Genomic DNA, 23,084 nt, shown 5'->3' on the forward strand with positions numbered 1-23,084 from the left:
AATTTGTAGACCTCCACAGGTCTGGTTCATTCTTGGGAGCAATTTCCAAATGCCTGAATGTACCACGTTCATCTGTACAAACAAGAGTACGAAAGTATATACCCCATGGTACCACGCAGCCGTCATACCGCTCAGGAAGGAGACGCGTTCTGTCTCCTAGAGATGAACGAACATTGCTGCGAAAAGTGCAAATCAATCACAGAACAAAAGCACCTTGTGGACCTTGAGGACCTTGTGAAGATGCTGCAGGAAATAGGTGCAAAAGCATCTATATCCACAGTAAAACGAGTCCTATATCGACATAACCTGAAAGGCTGCTCAGGAAGGAAGAAGCCACTGCTCCAAAACCGCCATAAAAAAAGCCAAGACTACAGTTTGCAACTGCACATGGGGACAAAGATCGTACTTTTTGGAGAAATGTCCTCTGGTCTGATGTAACAAAAATAGAACTGTTTGGACATGATGACCATCATTATGTTTGGAGGAAAAAGGGGGAGGCTTGCAAGCCGAAGAGCACCACCCCAACTGTGAAGCACGGGGGTGGCAGCATCATGTTGTGGGGGTGCTTTGCTGCAGGAGGGACTGGTGCACTTCATAAAATAGATGGCATTATGAGGGAGGAAAATTGTGTGGATATATTGAAGAAACATCTCAAGACATAGGTCAGGCAGGAAGTTATAGCTTGGTTGCAAATGGGTCTTCCAAATGGACAATGACCCCAAGCATACTTCCAAAGTTGTGGCAAAATGGCTTAAGGACAACAAAGTCAAGGTATTGGAGTGGCCATTACAAAGCCCTGACCTCAATCTTATAGAACATTTGTGGGTAGAACTGAAAAAGTGTGTGCGAGAAAGGAGGCCTACGAACCTGACTCATTTAAACTAGCTCTGTCAGGAGGAATGGGCCAAAATTCACCCAACTTATTGTGGGAAGCTACCCAAAACGTTTGACCCAAGTTAAACAATTTAAAGGCAATGCTACCAAATACTAATTGAATGTACAGTATGTAAACTTCTGACCCACTGGGAATGTGATGAAATAAATAAAAGCTGAAATAAATAATTATCTCTACTATTAGTCTGACATTAAAAAAGACAGGGAATTTTAACTTTGATTAAATGTCAGGAATTGTGAAAAACTGAGTTTAAATGTATTTGGCTAAGGTGTATGTAAACTTCCGACTTCAACTGTACATCGATTTTGGAAATTAATAATATATACCCATTGATTCTTAAAGAATATAACTTATAAATGCCTCATGAGCTCAGTTCAACTGCCGTACCCCATCAGAACCCAATATATAAGCTTGTTTTACTCTTTTACTCTGATTGCAAACAAATTAAATGTAAACAGACACTGCATAGCCTCAAAACATGGTTAAAACTATAATTTTGATATCATAGTCAGTCCTTGCATCCATAGCTCTGTCTAGGATTTTGAGAGTGGTCACATCTCTCTATGCCCATCCCTCAGCTTTTTACCAAAACAGACCATGACTACTTTGTCATTGTTTCAACTAAGGATTCTAGCTTTATCCAGATCAACATGAGATACATATTTGTTTATTAATAACAATAAATCAGTTAGTCAAAAGAACCCTATAAAATACAAAATACTGTTGTTGATGTGGTCCTATGTCAAATAGTTTGTTCAATCTTGTTTATCAATAGCAAGTTCTAAGCGAGCCATTTGATTGATCTATAGGCTACTATTTCAACTTTGTTCCCCTTCTCTGATTTCATTTATTTATTTCTAAACTTTTACTGCTAAGTTCTCTAAGGACCGCTTTGTGTGGAAATGTTTTGCATATAGTTTCCATTTTCTTTATGAATACCTTTTTGACTTTCGATGTCTTTCAGACTTGCAAACAGCAACTTATTTAATCATATCAGGTCCTGTGCTCTACAAAACAACGAATTAAAAACCAAAGTAAAGACCAAAAAACGTAATTATGTGCGTTTTGACATTTAATTATATTTTAGAACAATACAGAGCTGAGCACAGTGCTGATCAATGCTGCAATCCGTCTGGTCTGATGCCTTCTGTCCACATCTTATCGGTACTTCTCAGACAGAGCCCGGCCCACCGCTGCCAGGAACTTGTCCATGGCCACATGAGCTTCGGGGTTGAAATCATTGGGGAACAAGATAGCCAGCACCACCAAGATGTTGTGGGACAGGATCTACAGGACGAAAGGAATGAACATTAGTACACTACGTGTTTTAATATGATATTTTATTTAATAATCTACGTTGTCCATTTTACTGTAAAGAGTACCCGATATATTTTAAATGCATTTTAACGACACATTTTAATTTGGTGTCAACGGTAAACAAATTATTATAAATAATGCTGTGACTGTCCTGACCTTGAAGTTGGCGGGATCGACACGCAGCTTGAAGGCATGCAGCTCGCTGAGGGCGAGGAGACCTGCGCTGATGTCGTCGATGCTGGCCACGGCTAAACTGATGCCTCCCATGATGGTCCCACCGTGCTTCCTGACTGGGGCAGAGCCGGGGCTCAGGTCCTTCCAGTGGGAGAAGTAGGTCTTGGTCTGGGGGTACACAACCAGCGTCCTGCACCGGAAGAAAGAAAAAAACATGTCAAGAAAGATGGAACACTAACACCAAACAGTCTACATTTTTACTCCAAAAACAGCTATAAGATTAGCAGCACGACAGCCATTACCTAGACAGAGCATCGCAGCCGATGTCCTCAGCCTTGCCGGCCACCTTAGCCCAGAAGGCCTTGACCATTTTCTTGTCCTTAGCGGTGAGACTCATGGTTGTAGTTAAAGACGATGCTGGAGTAGAAGTTCAGTGATGAGCTCTTACAAACGAAGACTTTTTATATTAGCCGCGAGCCCCACCCAATGCAGACCCACCTCCAAGATAAACAAGATACAACATCCATTTTGTTAATGTTCAATAGGCACAATCCCTCTCAAGTTATTACATTTCACTGCTTATTTTACTGGACAAAAACACAAATTGATACAATCCTCCATACAAGACGTACAAATACATTGTTAGCACTTTCTGAGCAGCACACAATATCAAACATAAAGCACACAGGGTAGAGATGGATAAAAAAATATATACATGATTATGACAGTCATTGAAGTCTACGAAGTTTTTAGTATTAGAGATGTGTTAAGAGGTTTTTTAATGCTGGTAGTTTTCACAAGGGAGTCGGTAATATCCATATTTTATTTCAGTACAAAATAATTCAATATTCGTTTATTTATTTATTTATCACTCTGGCTTTATGGTATTTAACCAATAAAGAGAAGTCTACTTGTATTTTCAATAGGTAAATTGCCTGTATCATAAGTAAGAAATAGAAGCCTGTATTCAGAAATATGGAAAAGTTGACAGTAGAGATGCATTACCCCCAAATAGACTGGAATAGTGCAACTATAAAAATAAATATTAAATGGGGTCGACCTTACTAGCACAGAATGAACATAGAGGTGAAATATCAATTCATTTGTTTAGAAATTTATTACAAGGATAAAAATGATGTACTATCTTAGTAGGCTATTTCATATATCTTAGTAATATATTAATATCGTAGTTATATCGTACTAATATCTGACTATAGGCATACACAGAGATAGTGGAAAAATGTTTCTCAAAGTACTTGAATCCCCAACAAGTGTAATTAATGTGCAATAGGTATATATCTTCAGATATAGATGTGTGTTGAGAATGGTATATTTCCCCACTATTTGGGGCTTATTTTTGTTAATATTTCTAATAATGTAATAATTGGTATGTAACCTAATACTTAAATGAATGATTTCATCATGGATTTTAGGACAGTGTATTATTGTCAAATTGCTTTTAAACATATATGGTAAACAGTAAAACTTAACATTGATTATCTCAGTAAAATCTGTGACTTTTGGCTTATACAGCCCCTTACCATGACCCCACCCGTCGCTGTCTTTAGGGAGGAGCGTCCCGATCCTTTTAAAAACGCTGCTCAAACGAAGACAAAGTGTAAATGATTCGTTAGCCTCTGCGAAAGAAACTTCAACAGCTAGCAACATGGTTCAGTGGACAGACTTTGAGCGCGCCACCATTCAGAGCGTCTTCGAGAAGATGGACTACGATGACGTTGGGCCCGCGGCTCTTTCCAGGTAGTGTGTTTAAAACTGTGGTCTACAAATTATTGGAATTAGTCATGTTATTATACTGTTATTATATTATTATGCGCTTGTTATTATGATTTTCAAGACGAAGTCGTATTTGAGACAAGCGTGTAATTAACGCGTAATTGACATCTCCAAATGACACATTAATTGATTTCCGTAAGATATGTGTGTATGCAGATATCACCTTTGTGTAATTCTTAACTGTTTATTATTTCTACAGGTGTCTGGTTGTGTACCCCTGGACCCAGAGGTATTTCGGTAACTTTGGAAACCTGTACAACGCCGCTGCCATCCAGGGAAACCCAATGGTCGCCGCTCACGGAAAGACCGTCCTGCGCGGACTGGACCGGGCTGTCAAGAACATGGATGACATCAAGGCCACCTACGCAGAGCTGAGCGTGCTGCACTCCGAGAAACTGCGCGTGGATCCCGACAATTTCAGGGTAAATTAGTTATCCTTTTCTAATCCACAAGGTCACATTATATTTGCCTATCTTTTAAAATAGTGTGGTAGAATGCGTTTTCTTACAATGGTGTGGCAGAATGCGTTTTCTTACAATGGTGTGGCAGAATGCGTTTTCTTACAATGGTGTGGCAGAATGCGTTTTCTTACAATGGTGTGGCAGAATGCGTTTTCTTACAATGGTGTGGCAGAATGCGTTTTCTTACAATAGTGTGGCAGAATGCGTTTTCTTACTTGTCCATTTGCTCCTTTCTTTTGTAGCTGCTGGCTGACTGCCTTACTATTGTCGTAGCTGCGAGAATGGGTGCTGACTTCACCGCTGATGTCCAGGGCGCTTTCCAGAAGTTCCTGGCCGTCGTGGTGAGCTCCCTGGGCAGACAGTACCACTAGAGCCCCTCCACTCAGAGACGGACGACCACCAGAGGACCAACAAGCCCGGAGGACCAACAAGCTCAGAGGACCAACAAGCTCAGAGGACCAACAAGCTCAGAGAACCAACAAGCGCAGATCATTTGTTTAGAGGCACATGTTGTTCCTTCTACTAAAGCAAATAAAATCTTCCGCAAATATTTTTTATCTGTGCCTTATTTTCTTGCATGAACATCAATATGGTTAATCAGATATTGATCATGTGCAATATATAAAAATATTTAGCAAATAACTACAATATTTGCCAATTAACCACACTGACATGTTACATTAGCTGTGCATGAACTAACCAATGCAACTAATAAATACAACCGTGTGTTTAATGGTGCAGAATTGATACTATACGTTTAAATGACATCAGGACTGCAATGATTCATTCCTGATTCAACACACAATCATCTCCTTCATAAAAAGAGAACTTTTCATAACAGATCTGGTATTCAATGTTAGGTTCATGTATTAGTCTGGCAAGAAATTGTTGATTGGTTGAGAGTTTAAACCTAGACTCCCTAGTTGCTACAGTTGAAATCGGAAGTTTACATACACTTATGTTGGAGTCATTAAAACTCGTTAACAAACTATAGTCTTGGCAAGTCGGTTAGGACATCTACTTTGTGCATGACACAAGTAATTTTTCCAACAATTGTTTACAGACAGATTAGTTCACTTATAATTCACTCTATCACAATTCCACAGGGTCAGAAGTTTACATATACTAAGCTGACTGTGCATTTAAACAGTTTGGAAAATTCCAGCAAATGATGTCATGGCTTTAGAAGCTTCTGATAGGCTAATTGATATAATTTGAATCAATTGGAGGTGTACCTGTGGATTGATTTCAAGGCCTACCTTCAAACTCAGTGCCTCTTTGCTTCACATCATGGGAGAATCGAAAGACATCAGCCAAGACCTCAGAAAAAAATTTGTAGACCTCCACAGGTCTGGTTCATTCTTGGGAGCAATTTCCAAATGCCTGAATGTACCACGTTCATCTGTACAAACAAGAGTACGAAAGTATATACCCCATGGTACCACGCAGCCGTCATACCGCTCAGGAAGGAGACGCGTTCTGTCTCCTAGAGATGAACGAACATTGCTGCGAAAAGTGCAAATCAATCACAGAACAAAAGCACCTTGTGGACCTTGAGGACCTTGTGAAGATGCTGCAGGAAATAGGTGCAAAAGCATCTATATCCACAGTAAAACGAGTCCTATATCGACATAACCTGAAAGGCTGCTCAGGAAGGAAGAAGCCACTGCTCCAAAACCGCCATAAAAAAAGCCAAGACTACAGTTTGCAACTGCACATGGGGACAAAGATCGTACTTTTTGGAGAAATGTCCTCTGGTCTGATGTAACAAAAATAGAACTGTTTGGACATGATGACCATCATTATGTTTGGAGGAAAAAGGGGGAGGCTTGCAAGCCGAAGAGCACCACCCCAACTGTGAAGCACGGGGGTGGCAGCATCATGTTGTGGGGGTGCTTTGCTGCAGGAGGGACTGGTGCACTTCATAAAATAGATGGCATTATGAGGGAGGAAAATTGTGTGGATATATTGAAGAAACATCTCAAGACATAGGTCAGGCAGGAAGTTATAGCTTGGTTGCAAATGGGTCTTCCAAATGGACAATGACCTCAAGCATACTTCCAAAGTTGTGGCAAAATGGCTTAAGGACAACAAAGTCAAGGTATTGGAGTGGCCATTACAAAGCCCTGACCTCAATCTTATAGAACATTTGTGGGTAGAACTGAAAAAGTGTGTGCGAGAAAGGAGGCCTACGAACCTGACTCATTTAAACTAGCTCTGTCAGGAGGAATGGGCCAAAATTCACCCAACTTATTGTGGGAAGCTACCCAAAACGTTTGACCCAAGTTAAACAATTTAAAGGCAATGCTACCAAATACTAATTGAATGTACAGTATGTAAACTTCTGACCCACTGGGAATGTGATGAAATAAATAAAAGCTGAAATAAATAATTATCTCTACTATTAGTCTGACATTAAAAAAGACAGGGAATTTTAACTTTGATTAAATGTCAGGAATTGTGAAAAACTGAGTTTAAATGTATTTGGCTAAGGTGTATGTAAACTTCCGACTTCAACTGTACATCGATTTTGGAAATTAATAATTTATACCCATTGATTCTTAAAGAATATAACTTATAAATGCCTCATGAGCTCAGTTCAACTGCCGTACCCCATCAGAACCCAATATATAAGCTTGTTTTACTCTTTTACTCTGATTGCAAACAAATTAAATGTAAACAGACACTGCATAGCCTCAAAACATGGTTAAAACTATAATTTTGATATCATAGTCAGTCCTTGCATCCATAGCTCTGTCTAGGATTTTGAGAGTGGTCACATCTCTCTATGCCCATCCCTCAGCTTTTTACCAAAACAGACCATGACTACTTTGTCATTGTTTCAACTAAGGATTCTAGCTTTATCCAGATCAACATGAGATACATATTTGTTTATTAATAACAATAAATCAGTTAGTCAAAAGAACCCTATAAAATACAAAATACATTTATCAGAGGCACCTCCTGTCCTTGACAACTTTGAGTTTAGGACATTTTATTTTATAAATACTATCAATCCATTCATAATATATACATAGTCCTTAATTAGCCTAATTATATAATATATATTACTTTGTTATATTAAATCGTTTTTTCCATTTTGTTGATGTGGTCCTATGTCAAATAGTTTGTTCAATCTTGTTTATCAATAGCAAGTTCTAAGCGAGCCATTTGATTGATCTATAGGCTACTATTTCAACTTTGTTCCCCTTCTCTGATTTCATTTATTTATTTCTAAACTTTTACTGCTAAGTTCTCTAAGGACCGCTTTGTGTGGAAATGTTTTGCATATAGTTTCCATTTTCTTTATGAATACCTTTTTGACTTTCGATGTCTTTCAGACTTGCAAACAGCAACTTATTTAATCATATCAGGTCCTGTGCTCTACAAAACAACGAATTAAAAACCAAAGTAAAGACCAAAAAACGTAATTATGTGCGTTTTGACATTTAATTATATTTTAGAACAATACAGAGCTGAGCACAGTGCTGATCAATGCTGCAATCCGTCTGGTCTGATGCCTTCTGTCCACATCTTATCGGTACTTCTCAGACAGAGCCCGGCCCACCGCTGCCAGGAACTTGTCCATGGCCACATGAGCTTCGGGGTTGAAATCATTGGGGAACAAGATAGCCAGCACCACCAAGATGTTGTGGGACAGGATCTACAGGACGAAAGGAATGAACATTAGTACACTACGTGTTTTAATATGATATTTTATTTAATAATCTACGTTGTCCATTTTACTGTAAAGAGTACCCGATATATTTTAAATGCATTTTAACGATACATTTTAATTTGGTGTCAACGGTAAACAAATTATTATAAATAATGCTGTGACTGTCCTGACCTTGAAGTTGGCGGGATCGACACGCAGCTTGAAGGCATGCAGCTCGCTGAGGGCGAGGAGACCTGCGCTGATGTCGTCGATGCTGGCCACGGCTAAACTGATGCCTCCCATGATGGTCCCACCGTGCTTCCTGACTGGGGCAGAGCCGGGGCTCAGGTCCTTCCAGTGGGAGAAGTAGGTCTTGGTCTGGGGGTACACAACCAGCGTCCTGCACCGGAAGAAAGAAAAAAACATGCCAAGAAAGATGGAACACTAACACCAAACAGTCTACATTTTTACTCCAAAAACAGCTATAAGATTAGCAGCACGACAGCCATTACCTAGACAGAGCATCGCAGCCGATGTCCTCAGCCTTGCCGGCCACCTTAGCCCAGAAGGCCTTGACCATTTTCTTGTCCTTAGCGGTGAGACTCATGGTTGTAGTTAAAGACGATGCTGGAGTAGAAGTTCAGTGATGAGCTCTTACAAACGAATACTTTTTATATTAGCCGCGAGCCCCACCCAATGCAGACCCACCTCCAAGATAAACAAGATACAACATCCATTTTGTTAATGTTCAATAGGCACAATCCCTCTCAAGTTATTACATTTCACTGCTTATTTTACTGGACAAAAACACAAATTGATACAATCCTCCATACAAGACGTACAAATACATTGTTAGCACTTTCTGAGCAGCACACAATATCAAACATAAAGCACACAGGGTAGAGATGGATAAAAAAATATATACATGATTATGACAGTCATTGAAGTCTACGAAGTTTTTAGTATTAGAGATGTGTTAAGAGGTTTTTTAATGCTGGTAGTTTTCACAAGGGAGTCGGTAATATCCATATTTTATTTCAGTACAAAATAATTCAATATTCGTTTATTTATTTATTTATCACTCTGGCTTTATGGTATTTAACCAATAAAGAGAAGTCTACTTGTATTTTCAATAGGTAAATTGCCTGTATCATAAGTAAGAAATAGAAGCCTGTATTCAGAAATATGGAAAAGTTGACAGTAGAGATGCATTACCCCCAAATAGACTGGAATAGTGCAACTATAAAAATAAATATTAAATGGGGTCGACCTTACTAGCACAGAATGAACATAGAGGTGAAATATCAATTCATTTGTTTAGAAATTTATTACAAGGATAAAAATGATGTACTATCTTAGTAGGCTATTTCATATATCTTAGTAATATATTAATATCGTAGTTATATCGTACTAATATCTGACTATAGGCATACACAGAGATAGTGGAAAAATGTTTCTCAAAGTACTTGAATCCCCAACAAGTGTAATTAATGTGCAATAGGTATATATCTTCAGATATAGATGTGTGTTGAGAATGGTATATTTCCCCACTATTTGGGGCTTATTTTTGTTAATATTTCTAATAATGTAATAATTGGTATGTAACCTAATACTTAAATGAATGATTTCATCATGGATTTTAGGACAGTGTGTTATTGTCAAATTGCTTTTAAACATATATGGTAAACAGTAAAACTTAACATTGATTATCTCAGTAAAATCTGTGACTTTTGGCTTATACAGCCCCTTACCATGACCCCACCCGTCGCTGTCTTTAGGGAGGAGCGTCCCGATCCTTTTAAAAACGCTGCTCAAACGAAGACAAAGTGTAAATGATTCGTTAGCCTCTGCGAAAGAAACTTCAACAGCTAGCAACATGGTTCAGTGGACAGACTTTGAGCGCGCCACCATTCAGAGCGTCTTCGAGAAGATGGACTACGATGACGTTGGGCCCGCGGCTCTTTCCAGGTAGTGTGTTTAAAACTGTGGTCTACAAATTATTGGAATTAGTCATGTTATTATACTGTTATTATATTATTATGCGCTTGTTATTATGATTTTCAAGACGAAGTCGTATTTGAGACAAGCGTGTAATTAACGCGTAATTGACATCTCCAAATGTCACATTAATTGATTTCCGTAAGATATGTGTGTATGCAGATATCACCTTTGTGTAATTCTTAACTGTTTATTATTTCTACAGGTGTCTGGTTGTGTACCCCTGGACCCAGAGGTATTTCGGTAACTTTGGAAACCTGTACAACGCCGCTGCCATCCAGGGAAACCCAATGGTCGCCGCTCACGGAAAGACCGTCCTGCGCGGACTGGACCGGGCTGTCAAGAACATGGATGACATCAAGGCCACCTACGCAGAGCTGAGCGTGCTGCACTCCGAGAAACTGCGCGTGGATCCAGACAACTTCCGGGTAAATTGAAATGTTCTACTTCACACAAGTTACTTGCCTATCTATGGGGTGGCATAGATGGTGTGGCAGAATGCGTTTTCTTACTTGTCCATTTGCTCCTTTCTTTTGTAGCTGCTGGCTGACTGCCTTACTATTGTCGTTGCTGCGAGAATGGGTGCTGACTTCACCGCTGATGTCCAGGGCGCATTCCAGAAGTTCCTGGCCGTCGTGGTGAGCTCCCTGGGCAGACAGTACCACTAGAGCCCCTCCACTCAGAGACCGACGACCACCAGAGTACCAACAAGCGCTGATCATTTGTTTAGAGGCACATGTTGTTCCTTCTACTAAAGCAAATAAAATCAGCAAAATAATATTTTCATCTGTGCCTTTTTTTTTTTGCATGAACATCAATATGGTGGCACATATAGCAGGTTATTAGGCCTAATATGGTAATATGATTGGCTGTGGGTGTGAATATCGCAATAACCTTGTTAACCAGACATGGATAATGTGCAATATATAGAAATATTTAGTAAATAACACATCTTTTTTTTGCAATTAACAACACTGACATGTTACATTAGCTGTGCATGAGCGACCCATATAATGAAGACAAACGTGTGTCCAGAGATGCAGCATTGATGCATTGAGTCAAATAAGAGCAGTGCTGCAATGATAAATTCCTGTTTAATTACACACAATCGTCATTCATAAAGGTTCAACAGAACTTTTCAGAACAGATCTTGGTTGATGTATTAGCGTGGCAAGGAATTGTTGAATGTTCGAGAGTTTAACCAGATCAAAATGTTTTTTTTTTAATGAATAATACGTCAGTTGGTCAATAGAACCCTATAAAATACATTTATCAGAGGTACCTCCTAAAGTGTTCAGATAGGACTCTATTAAAGTCATTAGATTACAGATGTGTAACGGCAGATTTCCTCCTAAGGATCGGACCAAGATGCGGCGTGGTAAGTGTTCATGACGATTTTATTAAGAAAAGCACTGAACACTATGAAATCCAAAAACAATAAACTAATACGTGAAATAAGCAAACCGAAACAGTCCCAAACACTGACACAGGAAACAAACACCCACAAACCAACAGTGAAACCCAGGCTACCTAAGTATGATTCTCAATCAGAGACAACTAACGACACCTGCCTCTGATTGCGAACCATACTAGGCCGAAACAGAAACCTAAACATAGAAACACAAAACATAGACTGACCACCCCAACTCACGCCCTGACTATACTAAATAAAGACAAAACAAAGGAAAATAAAGGTAAGAACGTGACAAGATTATTAAATCAATGAATTAATCAACCAATATTCTTAAGAAATTCAACAAGCTATACTGTCTGTGTATTTCATTTTACATCATGTATAAATGCAACATGTAACTTTTCACATTTTATGACAACTAAACCCCATTGGTTTATAAAAATGCATTAACAATATGTTACAATTATAGCATGATCAGCAGAACCACTAGGTTATGTTTTACACGTTATATACGTTTTTATGTGTATAGGAAATGTAATTAATAAATAATATTAATCAATTCATGATATATATATATATATATATATTTATATGAGTCCTTAATTAGCCTAATTATCTAACATATGTTATTTTTGTATGTCAAATTGTTTTTGTTTATGTGTTCCTATGTCAAATAGTTTGTTCAATATTGTCGATCGCAAGTAGCAAGTTCTAAACGAGCCATTAGATGAATCTATTAACTACTATTACAACTTTGTTCCCCTTCTCGATTTTTTAAATTTCACTTTTTAAACTTGTACTGCTAACTTCTCATTAATAGTAGACTGATGAATCAATTAATTAATCAACCAATATTTCTAAGAAATTTAACAAGATATACTGTGTATTTCATTTTAAATAGTGTACAATTTGACATTTAACTGTTGACATTTTATGGAGACTGAACCACATTGTGTAATACAAATACATTAATAATATGTTACAAATATAGCATGATCAGCCAATCAAAATCATTAGGTTATGTTTTACGTTTTAGTTTATAGATAATCTCAGATTATAATCTATCCATAATGTTTACAAATAATATGTTGGTAGTCGATCAAATCCTTTCCCGATGTTGTTTACAAGCATTTCGCTACACCCGAAATAACATCTGCTAAACATGTTTATGTGACAAATAACATTTGATTTGATTTGTTTGTATGTCAAATTGTTTGTTCCAATCTTGATTTTCAATAGCAAGGTCGAGGAGGGCTATTTGATTCATCTATGGGCTACTGCCGGTATTTGTACTTAAGAGTTCCTCGTTACCCCTTTAATATTTTTAGGCTACCTACGAAACCTTTACTGCAAACTTCTTAGAGGACTGCTCATGGACATGCGGCAATGTTTTGCATTGTCTCAGTTTTCTATATGAATACGTTTTTGCATTTCGTCAAGATTTTGAGAAATAGTTATTTCAGCAACGTATTTCAAATAGCAACGTATTTCATCATATCCAGTCTAGACGTATTTCATCATATCAAGTCTACAACACGACTCATTAAAAAGCAAAGTAAAGACCAGATAACATGGTTATGTGCGTTTGAACATTTATTCATAATTTAGAACAAGACAGAGCATTGAGCACATGCTGCCATATGTCTGGTCTGATGATGCCCCACAATTAATCTGTACTTTTCGGCCAGAGCCAGGGCCAGTGCGGCCAGGAACTTGTCCACGGACACACGAACCTCTGGGGTGAAGTCAGCGGGGAACAAAATGGCCAGCACCACCAATATGTTGTGGGACAGGATCTACAAGAGGAAATAAATGGAAATAAGTTCGTATGCATCTTTAATGTAGGGTATTTTAGCATACGTTGTCTATTCTACTGTAAAACGTAGCCTACTGAAATGTAAATAAATATTATACTGTACTCACCTTGAAATTGGCTGGATCTATACACAGCTGGAAGGCGTGCAGCTCGCTGAGGGTGAGGAGACCTGCCGTGAGGTCGTCGATCTTGATAGTCTTGCCATGCTTCCTGACCGGGGCAGAACCGGGGCTCAGGTCCGGCCAGTGGGAGAAGTATGTCTTGGTCTGGGGGTACACCACCAGCATTCTGCACGGGTGGAAAAATACATGTCGAGATTTAAGGCTAGCTGACACCAAATTGTATATTCTAAAACAACAATATAGCATTTGGATAATTCCATTACCTAGAAAGAGCATCGCATCCGACGTCCTCAGCCTTGCCGGACACCTTAGCCCAGAAGGCCCTGACCATGGCCTTGTCCTTAGCGGTGAGACTCATTGTCGTCTTTAGAGAGGATACTGAAGTAAAAGTTCAGCGATGAGCTGTTACAAACGAACGTTTTTATATTAAACAAGCTACATGGCAGACTCCAGACCCACCTCCAAGATACGTGCCAACTTGAACGTATTCCATTTTTTGTTGAAATTGGAGTATTGCCAATTTTCATAGATAAGAAGTTGAAACACAGATGACTCGTTTTTAAACGTAAGATTTAACATGTTCAAGACACTTACACATTGAGATGTACGGGGATGGGCCTCGTTTCCCAGGTGCGATGTTATTTAAGCATGACGATGGTCCTACCAGATGCATCCTTATTTACAAGCCAACTTTATAAGAGTTTGTTGTTTCCCAAACAAGCACATAAAGAGAATGTTCGCTAAATGCGTCGATACTGATATAATCCAAAGAAAAGCAGTGCTGCTCTCAGATCAGCTTTCTCTCACCTTAACATGAGAATTATTCCACAAGAATACTGACGACGGATCAGCACCTAGAGAGAAATTGCGACCTATGGCTGCAAGTAGGTTATTGGGGCGGATTATTAGCCTATGCTTTCCCAATAATAATGCACTAAATTACATATTGGATCCCCATTGCTCACATATTTTCACACATCATGAAACACATTGAGACAAAAAGGACCTAGTTGCAAAATATAACTCAATTAACTGAACATGAAATTGATTTCAATATGATTTAAATAGCCTACATAGGCCCATGTAGCATATGTATCTTTCAATGCAGTCATCTCGGTTTTATCCTTCACTTGTTTGTAACAATTGCAAATACTTTGGCAACTTTTTATTTTTTGTCGACTTCGTTCTGTGGTTATCGGCAATCACAGTCAGACAGATAGCCTAAACATATCGATTATATGTTTAGCGGAGATTTGTAAATAAAGTGACCGGGAAGTGCAAAAAAGGTTTCATTTGGTATATGACTTATTTATTTGATGCATAATTATCGTAAACAAAGGGTAATAATTTGAATAATAATTGTGTATGATTTTACATGAGCGAGACTGATTTAGATTGACTAAAGTGAATAAATTGATTTCTAATCCTGACCCCGCAATTAATTAATATCAAAAAAATGATTTACTTATCAGTTAATACCATGTTGCCCAATACATTCAACGTATTGAGATGGTTGTTGCCAAGAAAAGGGTGTTTCTAATCAGAACAAGGCAACCAATTGGAGCTTTTAGGGTGGAACTCATTCAGAATGGCAAGATAAACGTGAGCCTATACTTCACTGATAAACAGCCCTTTAGCTCGGTCCCTTTCAAAAAAGTCAACTTCTTTCGTTCGCCCACATTCTTGCTGTCTACCACATTTTGTAGTGACTGGTGGTAATTTCCAGTCTTTGTTATAGTAATTCACAAAGCTAGCACTGAAAAATAGAAAACTACTGTTATCTACAGGCTGTATCACATCCGGCCGGGATTGGGTGTCCTATAGGGCGGCGCACAATTGGCCCAGCATCGTCTGGGTTTAGCCGGGGTAGGTCGTGATTGTAAATACGAATTTGTTCTTAACTGTCTAGTTAAATAAAAGTTTTTAAAAAAACGTCTTGATGGTGCTTTTATAAGGTACTAACAAAAGAGACACATATTGCCGGTGTGAAGTCGACCTCAGTTGCCGTTTAGGCATTTGGCAGAACTATGACTATATGGTGTTGGTCGATAAGACCAGCTGGTTGGCAAGGAATGATAGATTACCATTAACTTTTTATGCACATTTGATGTCGTTTTTGGCATGAATCCTCCAAGTTTGATTCGTCCATTGGGTCGGAGGGATTCAACAGAAATTAAAACGCCCCAGTGCCGGACACTGACAGAGCTCACAGATCAACATGGTTGACTGCATAGTTGAAAAGCGGAAGCTCATCATAGAGACCTGGGGAAAAATCAAGGTCAAAGTGGTTAGACCCCTTGCTTTGAGATGGTCGGCATATAATAATGCACGGAAATAAAATATATTGATAATATATAATTTGGCTGTTCTAGTCTTGTTTTAGATGTGTGCGAAATTCTATGGATTCATTGAATTAAATTGATTAATTTATATGATGTATAGTTTAATGTAATGTGTATTTTACTGGTGCCTTATTGTATATCCATGGACTCAGAGGTACTTTGGAACCTTTGGAGACTTAAACAGAGCAGCGGCTATCATGGGCAATAAAACAGTTGCCAAGCGTGGCATCACTGTGCTGAACGGCATCAAGCGAGCTGTGTATATACATCAAGAACACCTACGCCAAGCTGAGCGTTCTGCACTCTGAGAAACTTCATGTGGATCCCGACAACTTCAGGGTAACATTTTGGAGTTGAAAAGACATGAATAATATGAGTACTAATGGCGTGCCTAAAACAAAATTAACAATACGTTTTACCTCATTGATTTACATCCAAGAGGATACTGCTATTGCAAATAAATGATTAACGTTTCAATCGTTTCCTTCTCCCAGCTGCTGGGCGACTGCCTCACCGTTGTTCTGGCCTCCCAGATGAGGCGCGGCTTCACGCCAGACGTCCAAGCGGCCTGGCAGAAGTTCCTGACCGTGGTCATCTCTGCGCTAGGCAGACAGTACAACTAAAGACATGTTCTATAGTGGAATACACATATATATTTTATTATAGAATACATTTTGTATGAATAATAAAATATATTGTTGAGCACACGTCCATGCTCTTCACTTCATTCTGTTTGAGGGGGCAGTAAAATAGGAGCCATTAGAAAATGTAGCCAAGCCTACTTTAACTCTTATGCCTTTGGCCTAAGTGAGATTGAGAAACCTCTCTTTGACGCTGGGGTCACGAGAGAGAGTATATTTGGTCAAATATCACATGCAGCAACGAATTCTAATCAACTGAATAATCAATACATTCATCAGTATTATGTTATAGTAATTATATCAAAACGTTCCTTCTTTTCTAATACACTACCGTAGGAAAAGTAACGTAGTCTATCAGAAAATATGTTGCCCAGGTTAACTTTTATTTGCCTCAGGTAGGCGGAATTTGCATAGACAGTATCAGTCAAAAGTTTGGACACACCTACTCATTCAAGGGTTTTTCTTTATTTGTACTATTTTCTACATCAAAACTATGAAATAACACACATGGAATCATGTAGTAAGAACAAAAGTGTTATTAAGCAAATCAAAATATAGATTTAGATTCTTCAAAGAGCCACCGTTTGCCTTGATGACAGGTTTCAACACTCTTGGCATTCTCTTAACCAGCTTCACCTGGAATGCTTTTCCAACAGTTTTGAAGTAGTTCTCACATATGCTGGCTGCTTTTCCTTCACTCTGCAATCCAACTCATCCCAAACCATCTCAATTGGTTTGAGGTTGTGTGATTGTGGAGGCCAGGTCATCTGATGCAGCACTCCATCACTCTCCTTCTTGGTCAAATAGCCCTTACACAGCCTGGAGCTGTGTTTAGTCATTGTCCTTTTGAAAAACACATTATAGTCCCACTAAGCGCAAACCAGATGGGATGGAGTATCGCTGCAGAATGCTGTGGTAACCGTGCTGGTTAAGCATGCCTTGAATTCTAAATAAATCACTGACAGTGTTACCAGGAAAGCACCCGCACACCATCACACCTCCTCCATACTTCACAGTGGGAATCACAAGTCTCACAAAGAAATGGCGGATGGAACCAAAAATCTCACATTTTGACTCATCAGACCAAAGGACAGATTTCCACGGTCTAATGTCCATTGCTCGTGTTTCCTGGCCCAATCATGTCTCTTCTTCTTATTGGTGTCCTTAAGTAGTGGTTTCCTTGCAGCAATTCAACCATGAAGGCCTGATTCATGCAACATAAACTGTTGTCGAACAGTTGATGTTGAGATGTCTGTTGATTTGTTTAACCCTTTTTTGGTAACTACATGATTCCATTCATGTTATTTCATAGCTTTGATGTCTTCACTATTATTCTACAACTGTCACGCCCTGATCTGTCTCACCTGTTCTTGTGATTGTCTCCACCCCCTCCAGGTGTCGCTTATTTTCCCCAGTGCATTTATCCCTGTGTTTCCTGTCTCTCTGTGCCAGTTCTTCTTGTATGTTTTCAAGTCAACCAGCGTGTTTTTTCCCGTGCTCCTGATTTCTATTCTCTTTTTCTAGTCTTCCTGGTTTTGACCCTTGCCTGTTTTTCTGGACTCCGTACCCGCCAGCCTGACCCTTCTGCCTGCCCTGACGTCGAGCCTTTCTGCCACTCTTTACCTCTTGGACTGGTTTTGACCTTTTGCTTGTCCACGACCGTTCTCTTGCCTACTCCTTTTGGATATAAATAAACTACAAAGACTCTAACCATCTGCCTTCTGTGTCTGCATCTGGGTAAAGAAAAACCCTGGAATGAGTAGGTGTGTCCAAGCTTTTTACTGGTACTGCAGCTGAACGTTGGCATTCCAAATGGGTTTGAAGAGCAACGTGCCTAGTGTTCGGAAAAGCACCTGAATTGAAACACTATTTAAACAAGACGACCCAAGAGGACTTTAACATTATTATAACATCATTACAACACATTAGGAAGTGTGTAGCGTTATCATTAGGCATGGTGCTGGATCCATCCTATAAGTAGGCCCATAAAAAATGCAGATATAGGCTATTTTACTAGTTGCCTTTTGGTGACGAAATAGGCTAATCGCGTTATGCTATGGGATAGGAAACAAAAAGGGTAAAACATATTGTGAACATGATAATCATTGGCTCACCTTTCCTCGTTATCTATCTGGTCGAGAGAAGTGGAGGTGCCGAGGTTAGAGTAGCCTTCACAGTAGTTTCACCAGCGCCACCCTTTGAAAAGCAAGTGAGATATACTTCAATTATACACGTACAGTGCCTTGCGAAAGTATTCGGCCCCCTTGAACTTTGCGACCTTTTGCCACATTTCAGGCTTCAAACATAAAGATATAAAACTGTATTTTTTTGTGAAGAATCAACAACAAGTGGGACACAATCATGAAGTAGAACGAGCTCAGTGAGGTTGGATGGAGAGCATTTGTGAACAGCAGTTTTCAGTTCTTTCCACAGATTCTCGATTGGATTCAGGTCTGGACTTTGACTTGGCCATTCTAACACCTGGATATGTTTATTTTTGAACCATTCCATTGTAGATTTTGCTTTATGTTTTGGATCATTGTCTTGTTGGAAGACAAATCTCCATCCCAGTCTCAGGTCTTTTGCAGACTCCATCGGGTTTTCTTCCAGAATGATCCTGTATTTGGCTCCATCCATCTTCCCATCAATTTTAACCATCTTCCATGTCCCTGCTGAAGAAAAGCAGGCCCAAACCATGATGCTGCCACCACCATGTTTGACAGTGGGGATGGTGTGTTCAGGGTGATGCGCTGTGTTGCTTTTACGCCAAACTTAACGTTTTGCATTGTTGCCAAAAAGTTCAATTTTGGTTTCATCTGACCAGAGCACCTTCTTCCACATGTTTGGTGTGTCTCCCAGGTGGCTTGTGGCAAACTTTAAACAACACTTTTTATGGATATCTTTAAGAAATGGCTTTCTTATTGCCACTCTTCCATAACGGCCAGATTTGTGCAATATACAACTGATTGTTGTCCTATGGACAGAGTCTCCCACCTCAGCTGTAGATCTCTGCAGTTCATCCAGAGTGATCATGGGCCTCTTGGCTGCATCTCTGATCAGTCTTCTCCTTGTATGAGCTGAAAGTTTAGAGGGACGGCCAGGTCTTGGTAGATTTGCAGTGGTCTGATACTCCTTCCATTTCAATATTATCGCTTGCACAGTGCTCCTTGGGATGTTTAAAGCTTGGGAAATCTTTTTGTATCCAAATCCGGCTTTAAACTTATTCACAACAGTATCTCGGACCTGCCTGGTGTGTTCCTTGTTCTTCATGATGCTCTCTGCGCTTTTAACGGACCTCTGAGACTATCACAGTGCAGGTGCATTTATACAGAGACTTGATTACACACAGGTGGATTGTATTTATCATCATTAGTCATTTAGGTCAACATTGGATCATTCAGAGATCCCCACTGAACTTCTGGAGAGAGTTTGCTGCACTGAAAGTAAAGGGGCTGAATAATTTTGCACGCCCAATTTTTCAGTTTTTGATTTGTTAAAAAAGTTTGAAATATCCAATAAATATCGTTCCACTTCGTGATTGTGTCCCACTTGTTGTTTATTCTTCACAAAAAAATACAGTTTTATATCTTTATGTTTGAAGCCTGAAATGTGGCAAAAGGTCGCAAAGTTCAAGGGGGCCGAATACTTTCGCAAGGCACTGTATCAAGCAAGGTGTATTAGCTTACCCAATCAATCAATATTCTTATTGACAAAACGTATTACTCCGATTTTGTCCACGCACCTAACAAATGGCGACATGCTCCTTATAAGCTGCTACTACGACATCAGGCTAGATATTGGTGAACAAAGCCTATGCCGGATATACCCTCATGCAAGGCACACACATATGCATTTACCTATATGTAGGGAAATCTGAGTGACATCGCACGACGTGGTAAGGACTATAGATATTCAGCAGCATGTGACTTGAACGACAGACCTGGCCTAACCGTAACTTCTGACCTACTGAGAAAATGTAAATCAACCTTCAACACACCTTACCGGAAGGGGTGAACACAAGTGTTGCCTTGCTGTTGCAGAGATAAGAAAGCAATCTTGGCACTCAACCTTTGCCAACGAGATTTCCATTATCATTTGTTTGGTACCACCCTTGACAAAACAGGGTCAGATGAATGAGAAGTACCTTCTGTACATTTTGGTCATTGGAGTAGGCCTATTTACTGAATGAATGAATGTATTATCCAATTAATTAATTAATGATTACATAAACGAATTAATCAATGAATGAGTCAATAAAACAAATGAACGCCTAAATAGCCAAACTAATAGCAATCAGACATATTCCAAAGACCGTTCCTTGTGCATAAAACGTCCAGCTTACAGTATTCATTATATTATAAGAAGTATAAAATACATTGTTGCATCATGCATAATGTAGCCTTTAGATTCATGACAATTTGAAGCATGATTGTTCCGTTTTCCAGCACTATCGTCATGACACTTACACATACTGTATATCCGTGCGTAAAGGGTAACATTTGTGATTGATCATAATGCAATAGCAATATATTGCTGGTACATAACGGATGGCTATCACCAAACTCTACATTGTGTACATCCAATGACTTCCAGTTGAAGGTGGAGCTAAGCCAAAGAGATCTTTACAGACCATATAAATACTCCCAGTGTCCAGTCTTATGGCACCAGCAATATCTTGTGTCCTAGAAACCGCTAGAATGAGTCTCACAGCCAAGGACAAACAGATCGTGACAGCCTTTTTTGGAAAGGTGTCTGGCAAAGCAGAGGACATTGGAAATGAGGCTCTCTCTAGGTAACGACATCTTTATATATTGAACAGATTGTTCTGTAACAGAGTTATGCGGTGCATTTACGCACGTTAAATCATAATACATCATCACATGTTTTTATTTCCAGGACCCTGGTGGTGTACCCCCAGACCAAGACCTACTTCTCCCACTGGACGGACCTGAGCCCCGGCTCTGCTCCCGTCAAGAAGCACGGTCTGACCGTCATGGGAGGCGTCCTGGAAGCGGTGACCAAGATCGACGACCTGGCCGGTGGTCTTCTGACCCTGAGCGAGCTTCACGCCTTCACGCTGCGTGTGGATCCCGCCAACTTCAAGGTGACTAAATAACTTACTGAATCAATAAAACGATTCACCCTTTCTCAAAATATCACAGCGGCAACAGTGTCCAAATTTGAGTCCTATGTATGTATTTTGTGAAGGTTCCAATTGAATCTTCAGAAACACTATATTTTGCATATGGACTGGGCCTAAAACGCTTGATAATAATATCTCTATTCCCTCTACATCTACAGATCATCAACCACAACATCCTGGTGGTGCTGGCCATGCTGTTCCCTGACGACTTTACCCCTGAGGTGCACGTGTCTGTGGACAAGTTCCTCGCCAAGTTGGCCCTGGCGCTTTCCGAGAAGTATCGTTAAAAGGCGAGAAGATAAATCCTCTCGGTTTTCTGTGTTGATCATAAATTTGCGCATGTTGTATGATATGAATCATGGAATAAAAATACCGTCATCAACAACTGTTTATCTTGATCGTTTTTATTTAAAGGGAAAGCGGATTTTGCAATGTAAACAATTGTGTGGCGAAAACAGCCAGGCTTAGCATTATGCATCAATTAAACATGACACAAACACAATAGGTTTGGAGAGCCCTGTTATAACATGCATCTTCCAATTGCAACGTCTGCTTATGCCCACACATGTTGTCTCAAGAACATTTTATATTTGTAATTACCCCAAACACTAAGTTAGGCATACCTCATTTCAAAATAGGCCATCATCACTGTCAATCGTGGATGATAGTTATTACCGGCAAAACTGCGTCTTTATTCCAATAATTTGATAGGTCTTAATTAGTTTCATGGAAATAGTCTATGTATTTTGATCTTGTTGAATGACTGTTTAGAGCAGATGGTGTTAACAGACCTAAAGCCTTTCTTGTATTTTGTTTCAATCAAAGCATATATCCCGTTGAGTTTTGGCGCATGATACTTTTTGTTTTGTCTTGTTTGTACTATTCAGCTTCAGCTAACCATTCTAAAATCTCATTAGAAATGATGAGGTGTTTTTGGTGGAACAGTAACATTAGCCTATAGACCTATTATGCTATGCTATTATATTTGGTTCTGTTATGTAAAATAATAATTCATCGTCATGTGATCTTACGAGACATTGATTCAGCTTTGATCTAACTTTACTAAACGAGCACCATTGTGAGAAGTGCTAATCTTCTATTTGTAATAATAATAATACGTGATGAGTAAGACTATTAGGCTTAAGCAACAGATCTTGATGAGTGTTATTGTAAACGATTGGAGAGCCCTTCATGGTTCCAAAAGGACAGCGCGAAATTAACTTTGATTTGATAAGCTTGAACACATGGTTACAATATACCCTATTACAGAATAAAATAAAAACATAGGGGTAAATAATCAATTCATATG

General features: G+C 39.2%; 6 protein-coding genes and 1 pseudogene across 6 annotated transcripts; 4 read left to right on the forward strand and 3 right to left on the reverse strand.

The window, feature by feature from the left end:
- Positions 1-1,949: 1,949 nt before the first annotated feature.
- On the reverse strand, positions 1,950-2,848 carry LOC118937731 (hemoglobin embryonic subunit alpha-like). Its single transcript, XM_036938351.1, has 3 exons — positions 2,689-2,848; positions 2,369-2,576; positions 1,950-2,182 (listed from the first exon to the last, which is right to left on the reverse strand). The coding sequence occupies exons 1-3, from the start codon at positions 2,781-2,783 to the stop codon at positions 2,054-2,056; spliced, it is 432 nt and encodes a 143-aa protein (XP_036794246.1). The 5' UTR covers positions 2,784-2,848; the 3' UTR covers positions 1,950-2,053.
- Positions 2,849-4,031: 1,183 nt separating this feature from the next.
- On the forward strand, positions 4,032-5,190 carry LOC100135791 (embryonic beta-type globin). The gene is given in 3 exon segments (NM_001124187.1): positions 4,032-4,144; positions 4,380-4,602; positions 4,884-5,190. Coding segments are annotated over 3 exon segments (444 nt in total). The 5' UTR covers positions 4,032-4,052; the 3' UTR covers positions 5,013-5,190.
- Positions 5,191-8,072: 2,882 nt separating this feature from the next.
- LOC110513323 (hemoglobin embryonic subunit alpha-like) lies at positions 8,073-8,971 on the reverse strand. Its single transcript, XM_021593225.2, has 3 exons — positions 8,812-8,971; positions 8,492-8,699; positions 8,073-8,305 (listed from the first exon to the last, which is right to left on the reverse strand). The coding sequence occupies exons 1-3, from the start codon at positions 8,904-8,906 to the stop codon at positions 8,177-8,179; spliced, it is 432 nt and encodes a 143-aa protein (XP_021448900.1). The 5' UTR covers positions 8,907-8,971; the 3' UTR covers positions 8,073-8,176.
- Positions 8,972-10,105: 1,134 nt separating this feature from the next.
- Positions 10,106-11,077, forward strand: LOC110538436 (hemoglobin subunit beta-like). The gene is made up of 3 exons (XM_021625268.2): positions 10,106-10,267; positions 10,503-10,725; positions 10,837-11,077. Exons 1-3 carry the CDS (start codon positions 10,176-10,178, stop codon positions 10,963-10,965), a joined length of 444 nt encoding a protein of 147 aa, XP_021480943.1. The 5' UTR covers positions 10,106-10,175; the 3' UTR covers positions 10,966-11,077.
- Positions 11,078-13,296: 2,219 nt separating this feature from the next.
- LOC110538973 (hemoglobin embryonic subunit alpha-like) lies at positions 13,297-14,051 on the reverse strand. Its single transcript, XM_021625939.2, has 3 exons — positions 13,913-14,051; positions 13,635-13,815; positions 13,297-13,507 (listed from the first exon to the last, which is right to left on the reverse strand). The coding sequence occupies exons 1-3, from the start codon at positions 14,005-14,007 to the stop codon at positions 13,316-13,318; spliced, it is 468 nt and encodes a 155-aa protein (XP_021481614.2). The 5' UTR covers positions 14,008-14,051; the 3' UTR covers positions 13,297-13,315.
- Positions 14,052-15,867: 1,816 nt separating this feature from the next.
- LOC110538972 lies at positions 15,868-16,614 on the forward strand (annotated as a pseudogene).
- Positions 16,615-21,323: 4,709 nt separating this feature from the next.
- LOC100136590 (embryonic alpha-type globin2) lies at positions 21,324-22,147 on the forward strand. Its single transcript, NM_001124582.1, is given in 3 exon segments — positions 21,324-21,424; positions 21,529-21,736; positions 21,934-22,147. Coding segments are annotated over 3 exon segments (432 nt in total). The 5' UTR covers positions 21,324-21,329; the 3' UTR covers positions 22,063-22,147.
- Positions 22,148-23,084: the final 937 nt, after the last annotated feature.

Source organism: Oncorhynchus mykiss, chromosome 12 (genome assembly GCF_013265735.2).
Source record: "Oncorhynchus mykiss isolate Arlee chromosome 12, USDA_OmykA_1.1, whole genome shotgun sequence".
Classification (NCBI taxonomy): Eukaryota; Metazoa; Chordata; class Actinopteri; order Salmoniformes; family Salmonidae; genus Oncorhynchus; species Oncorhynchus mykiss.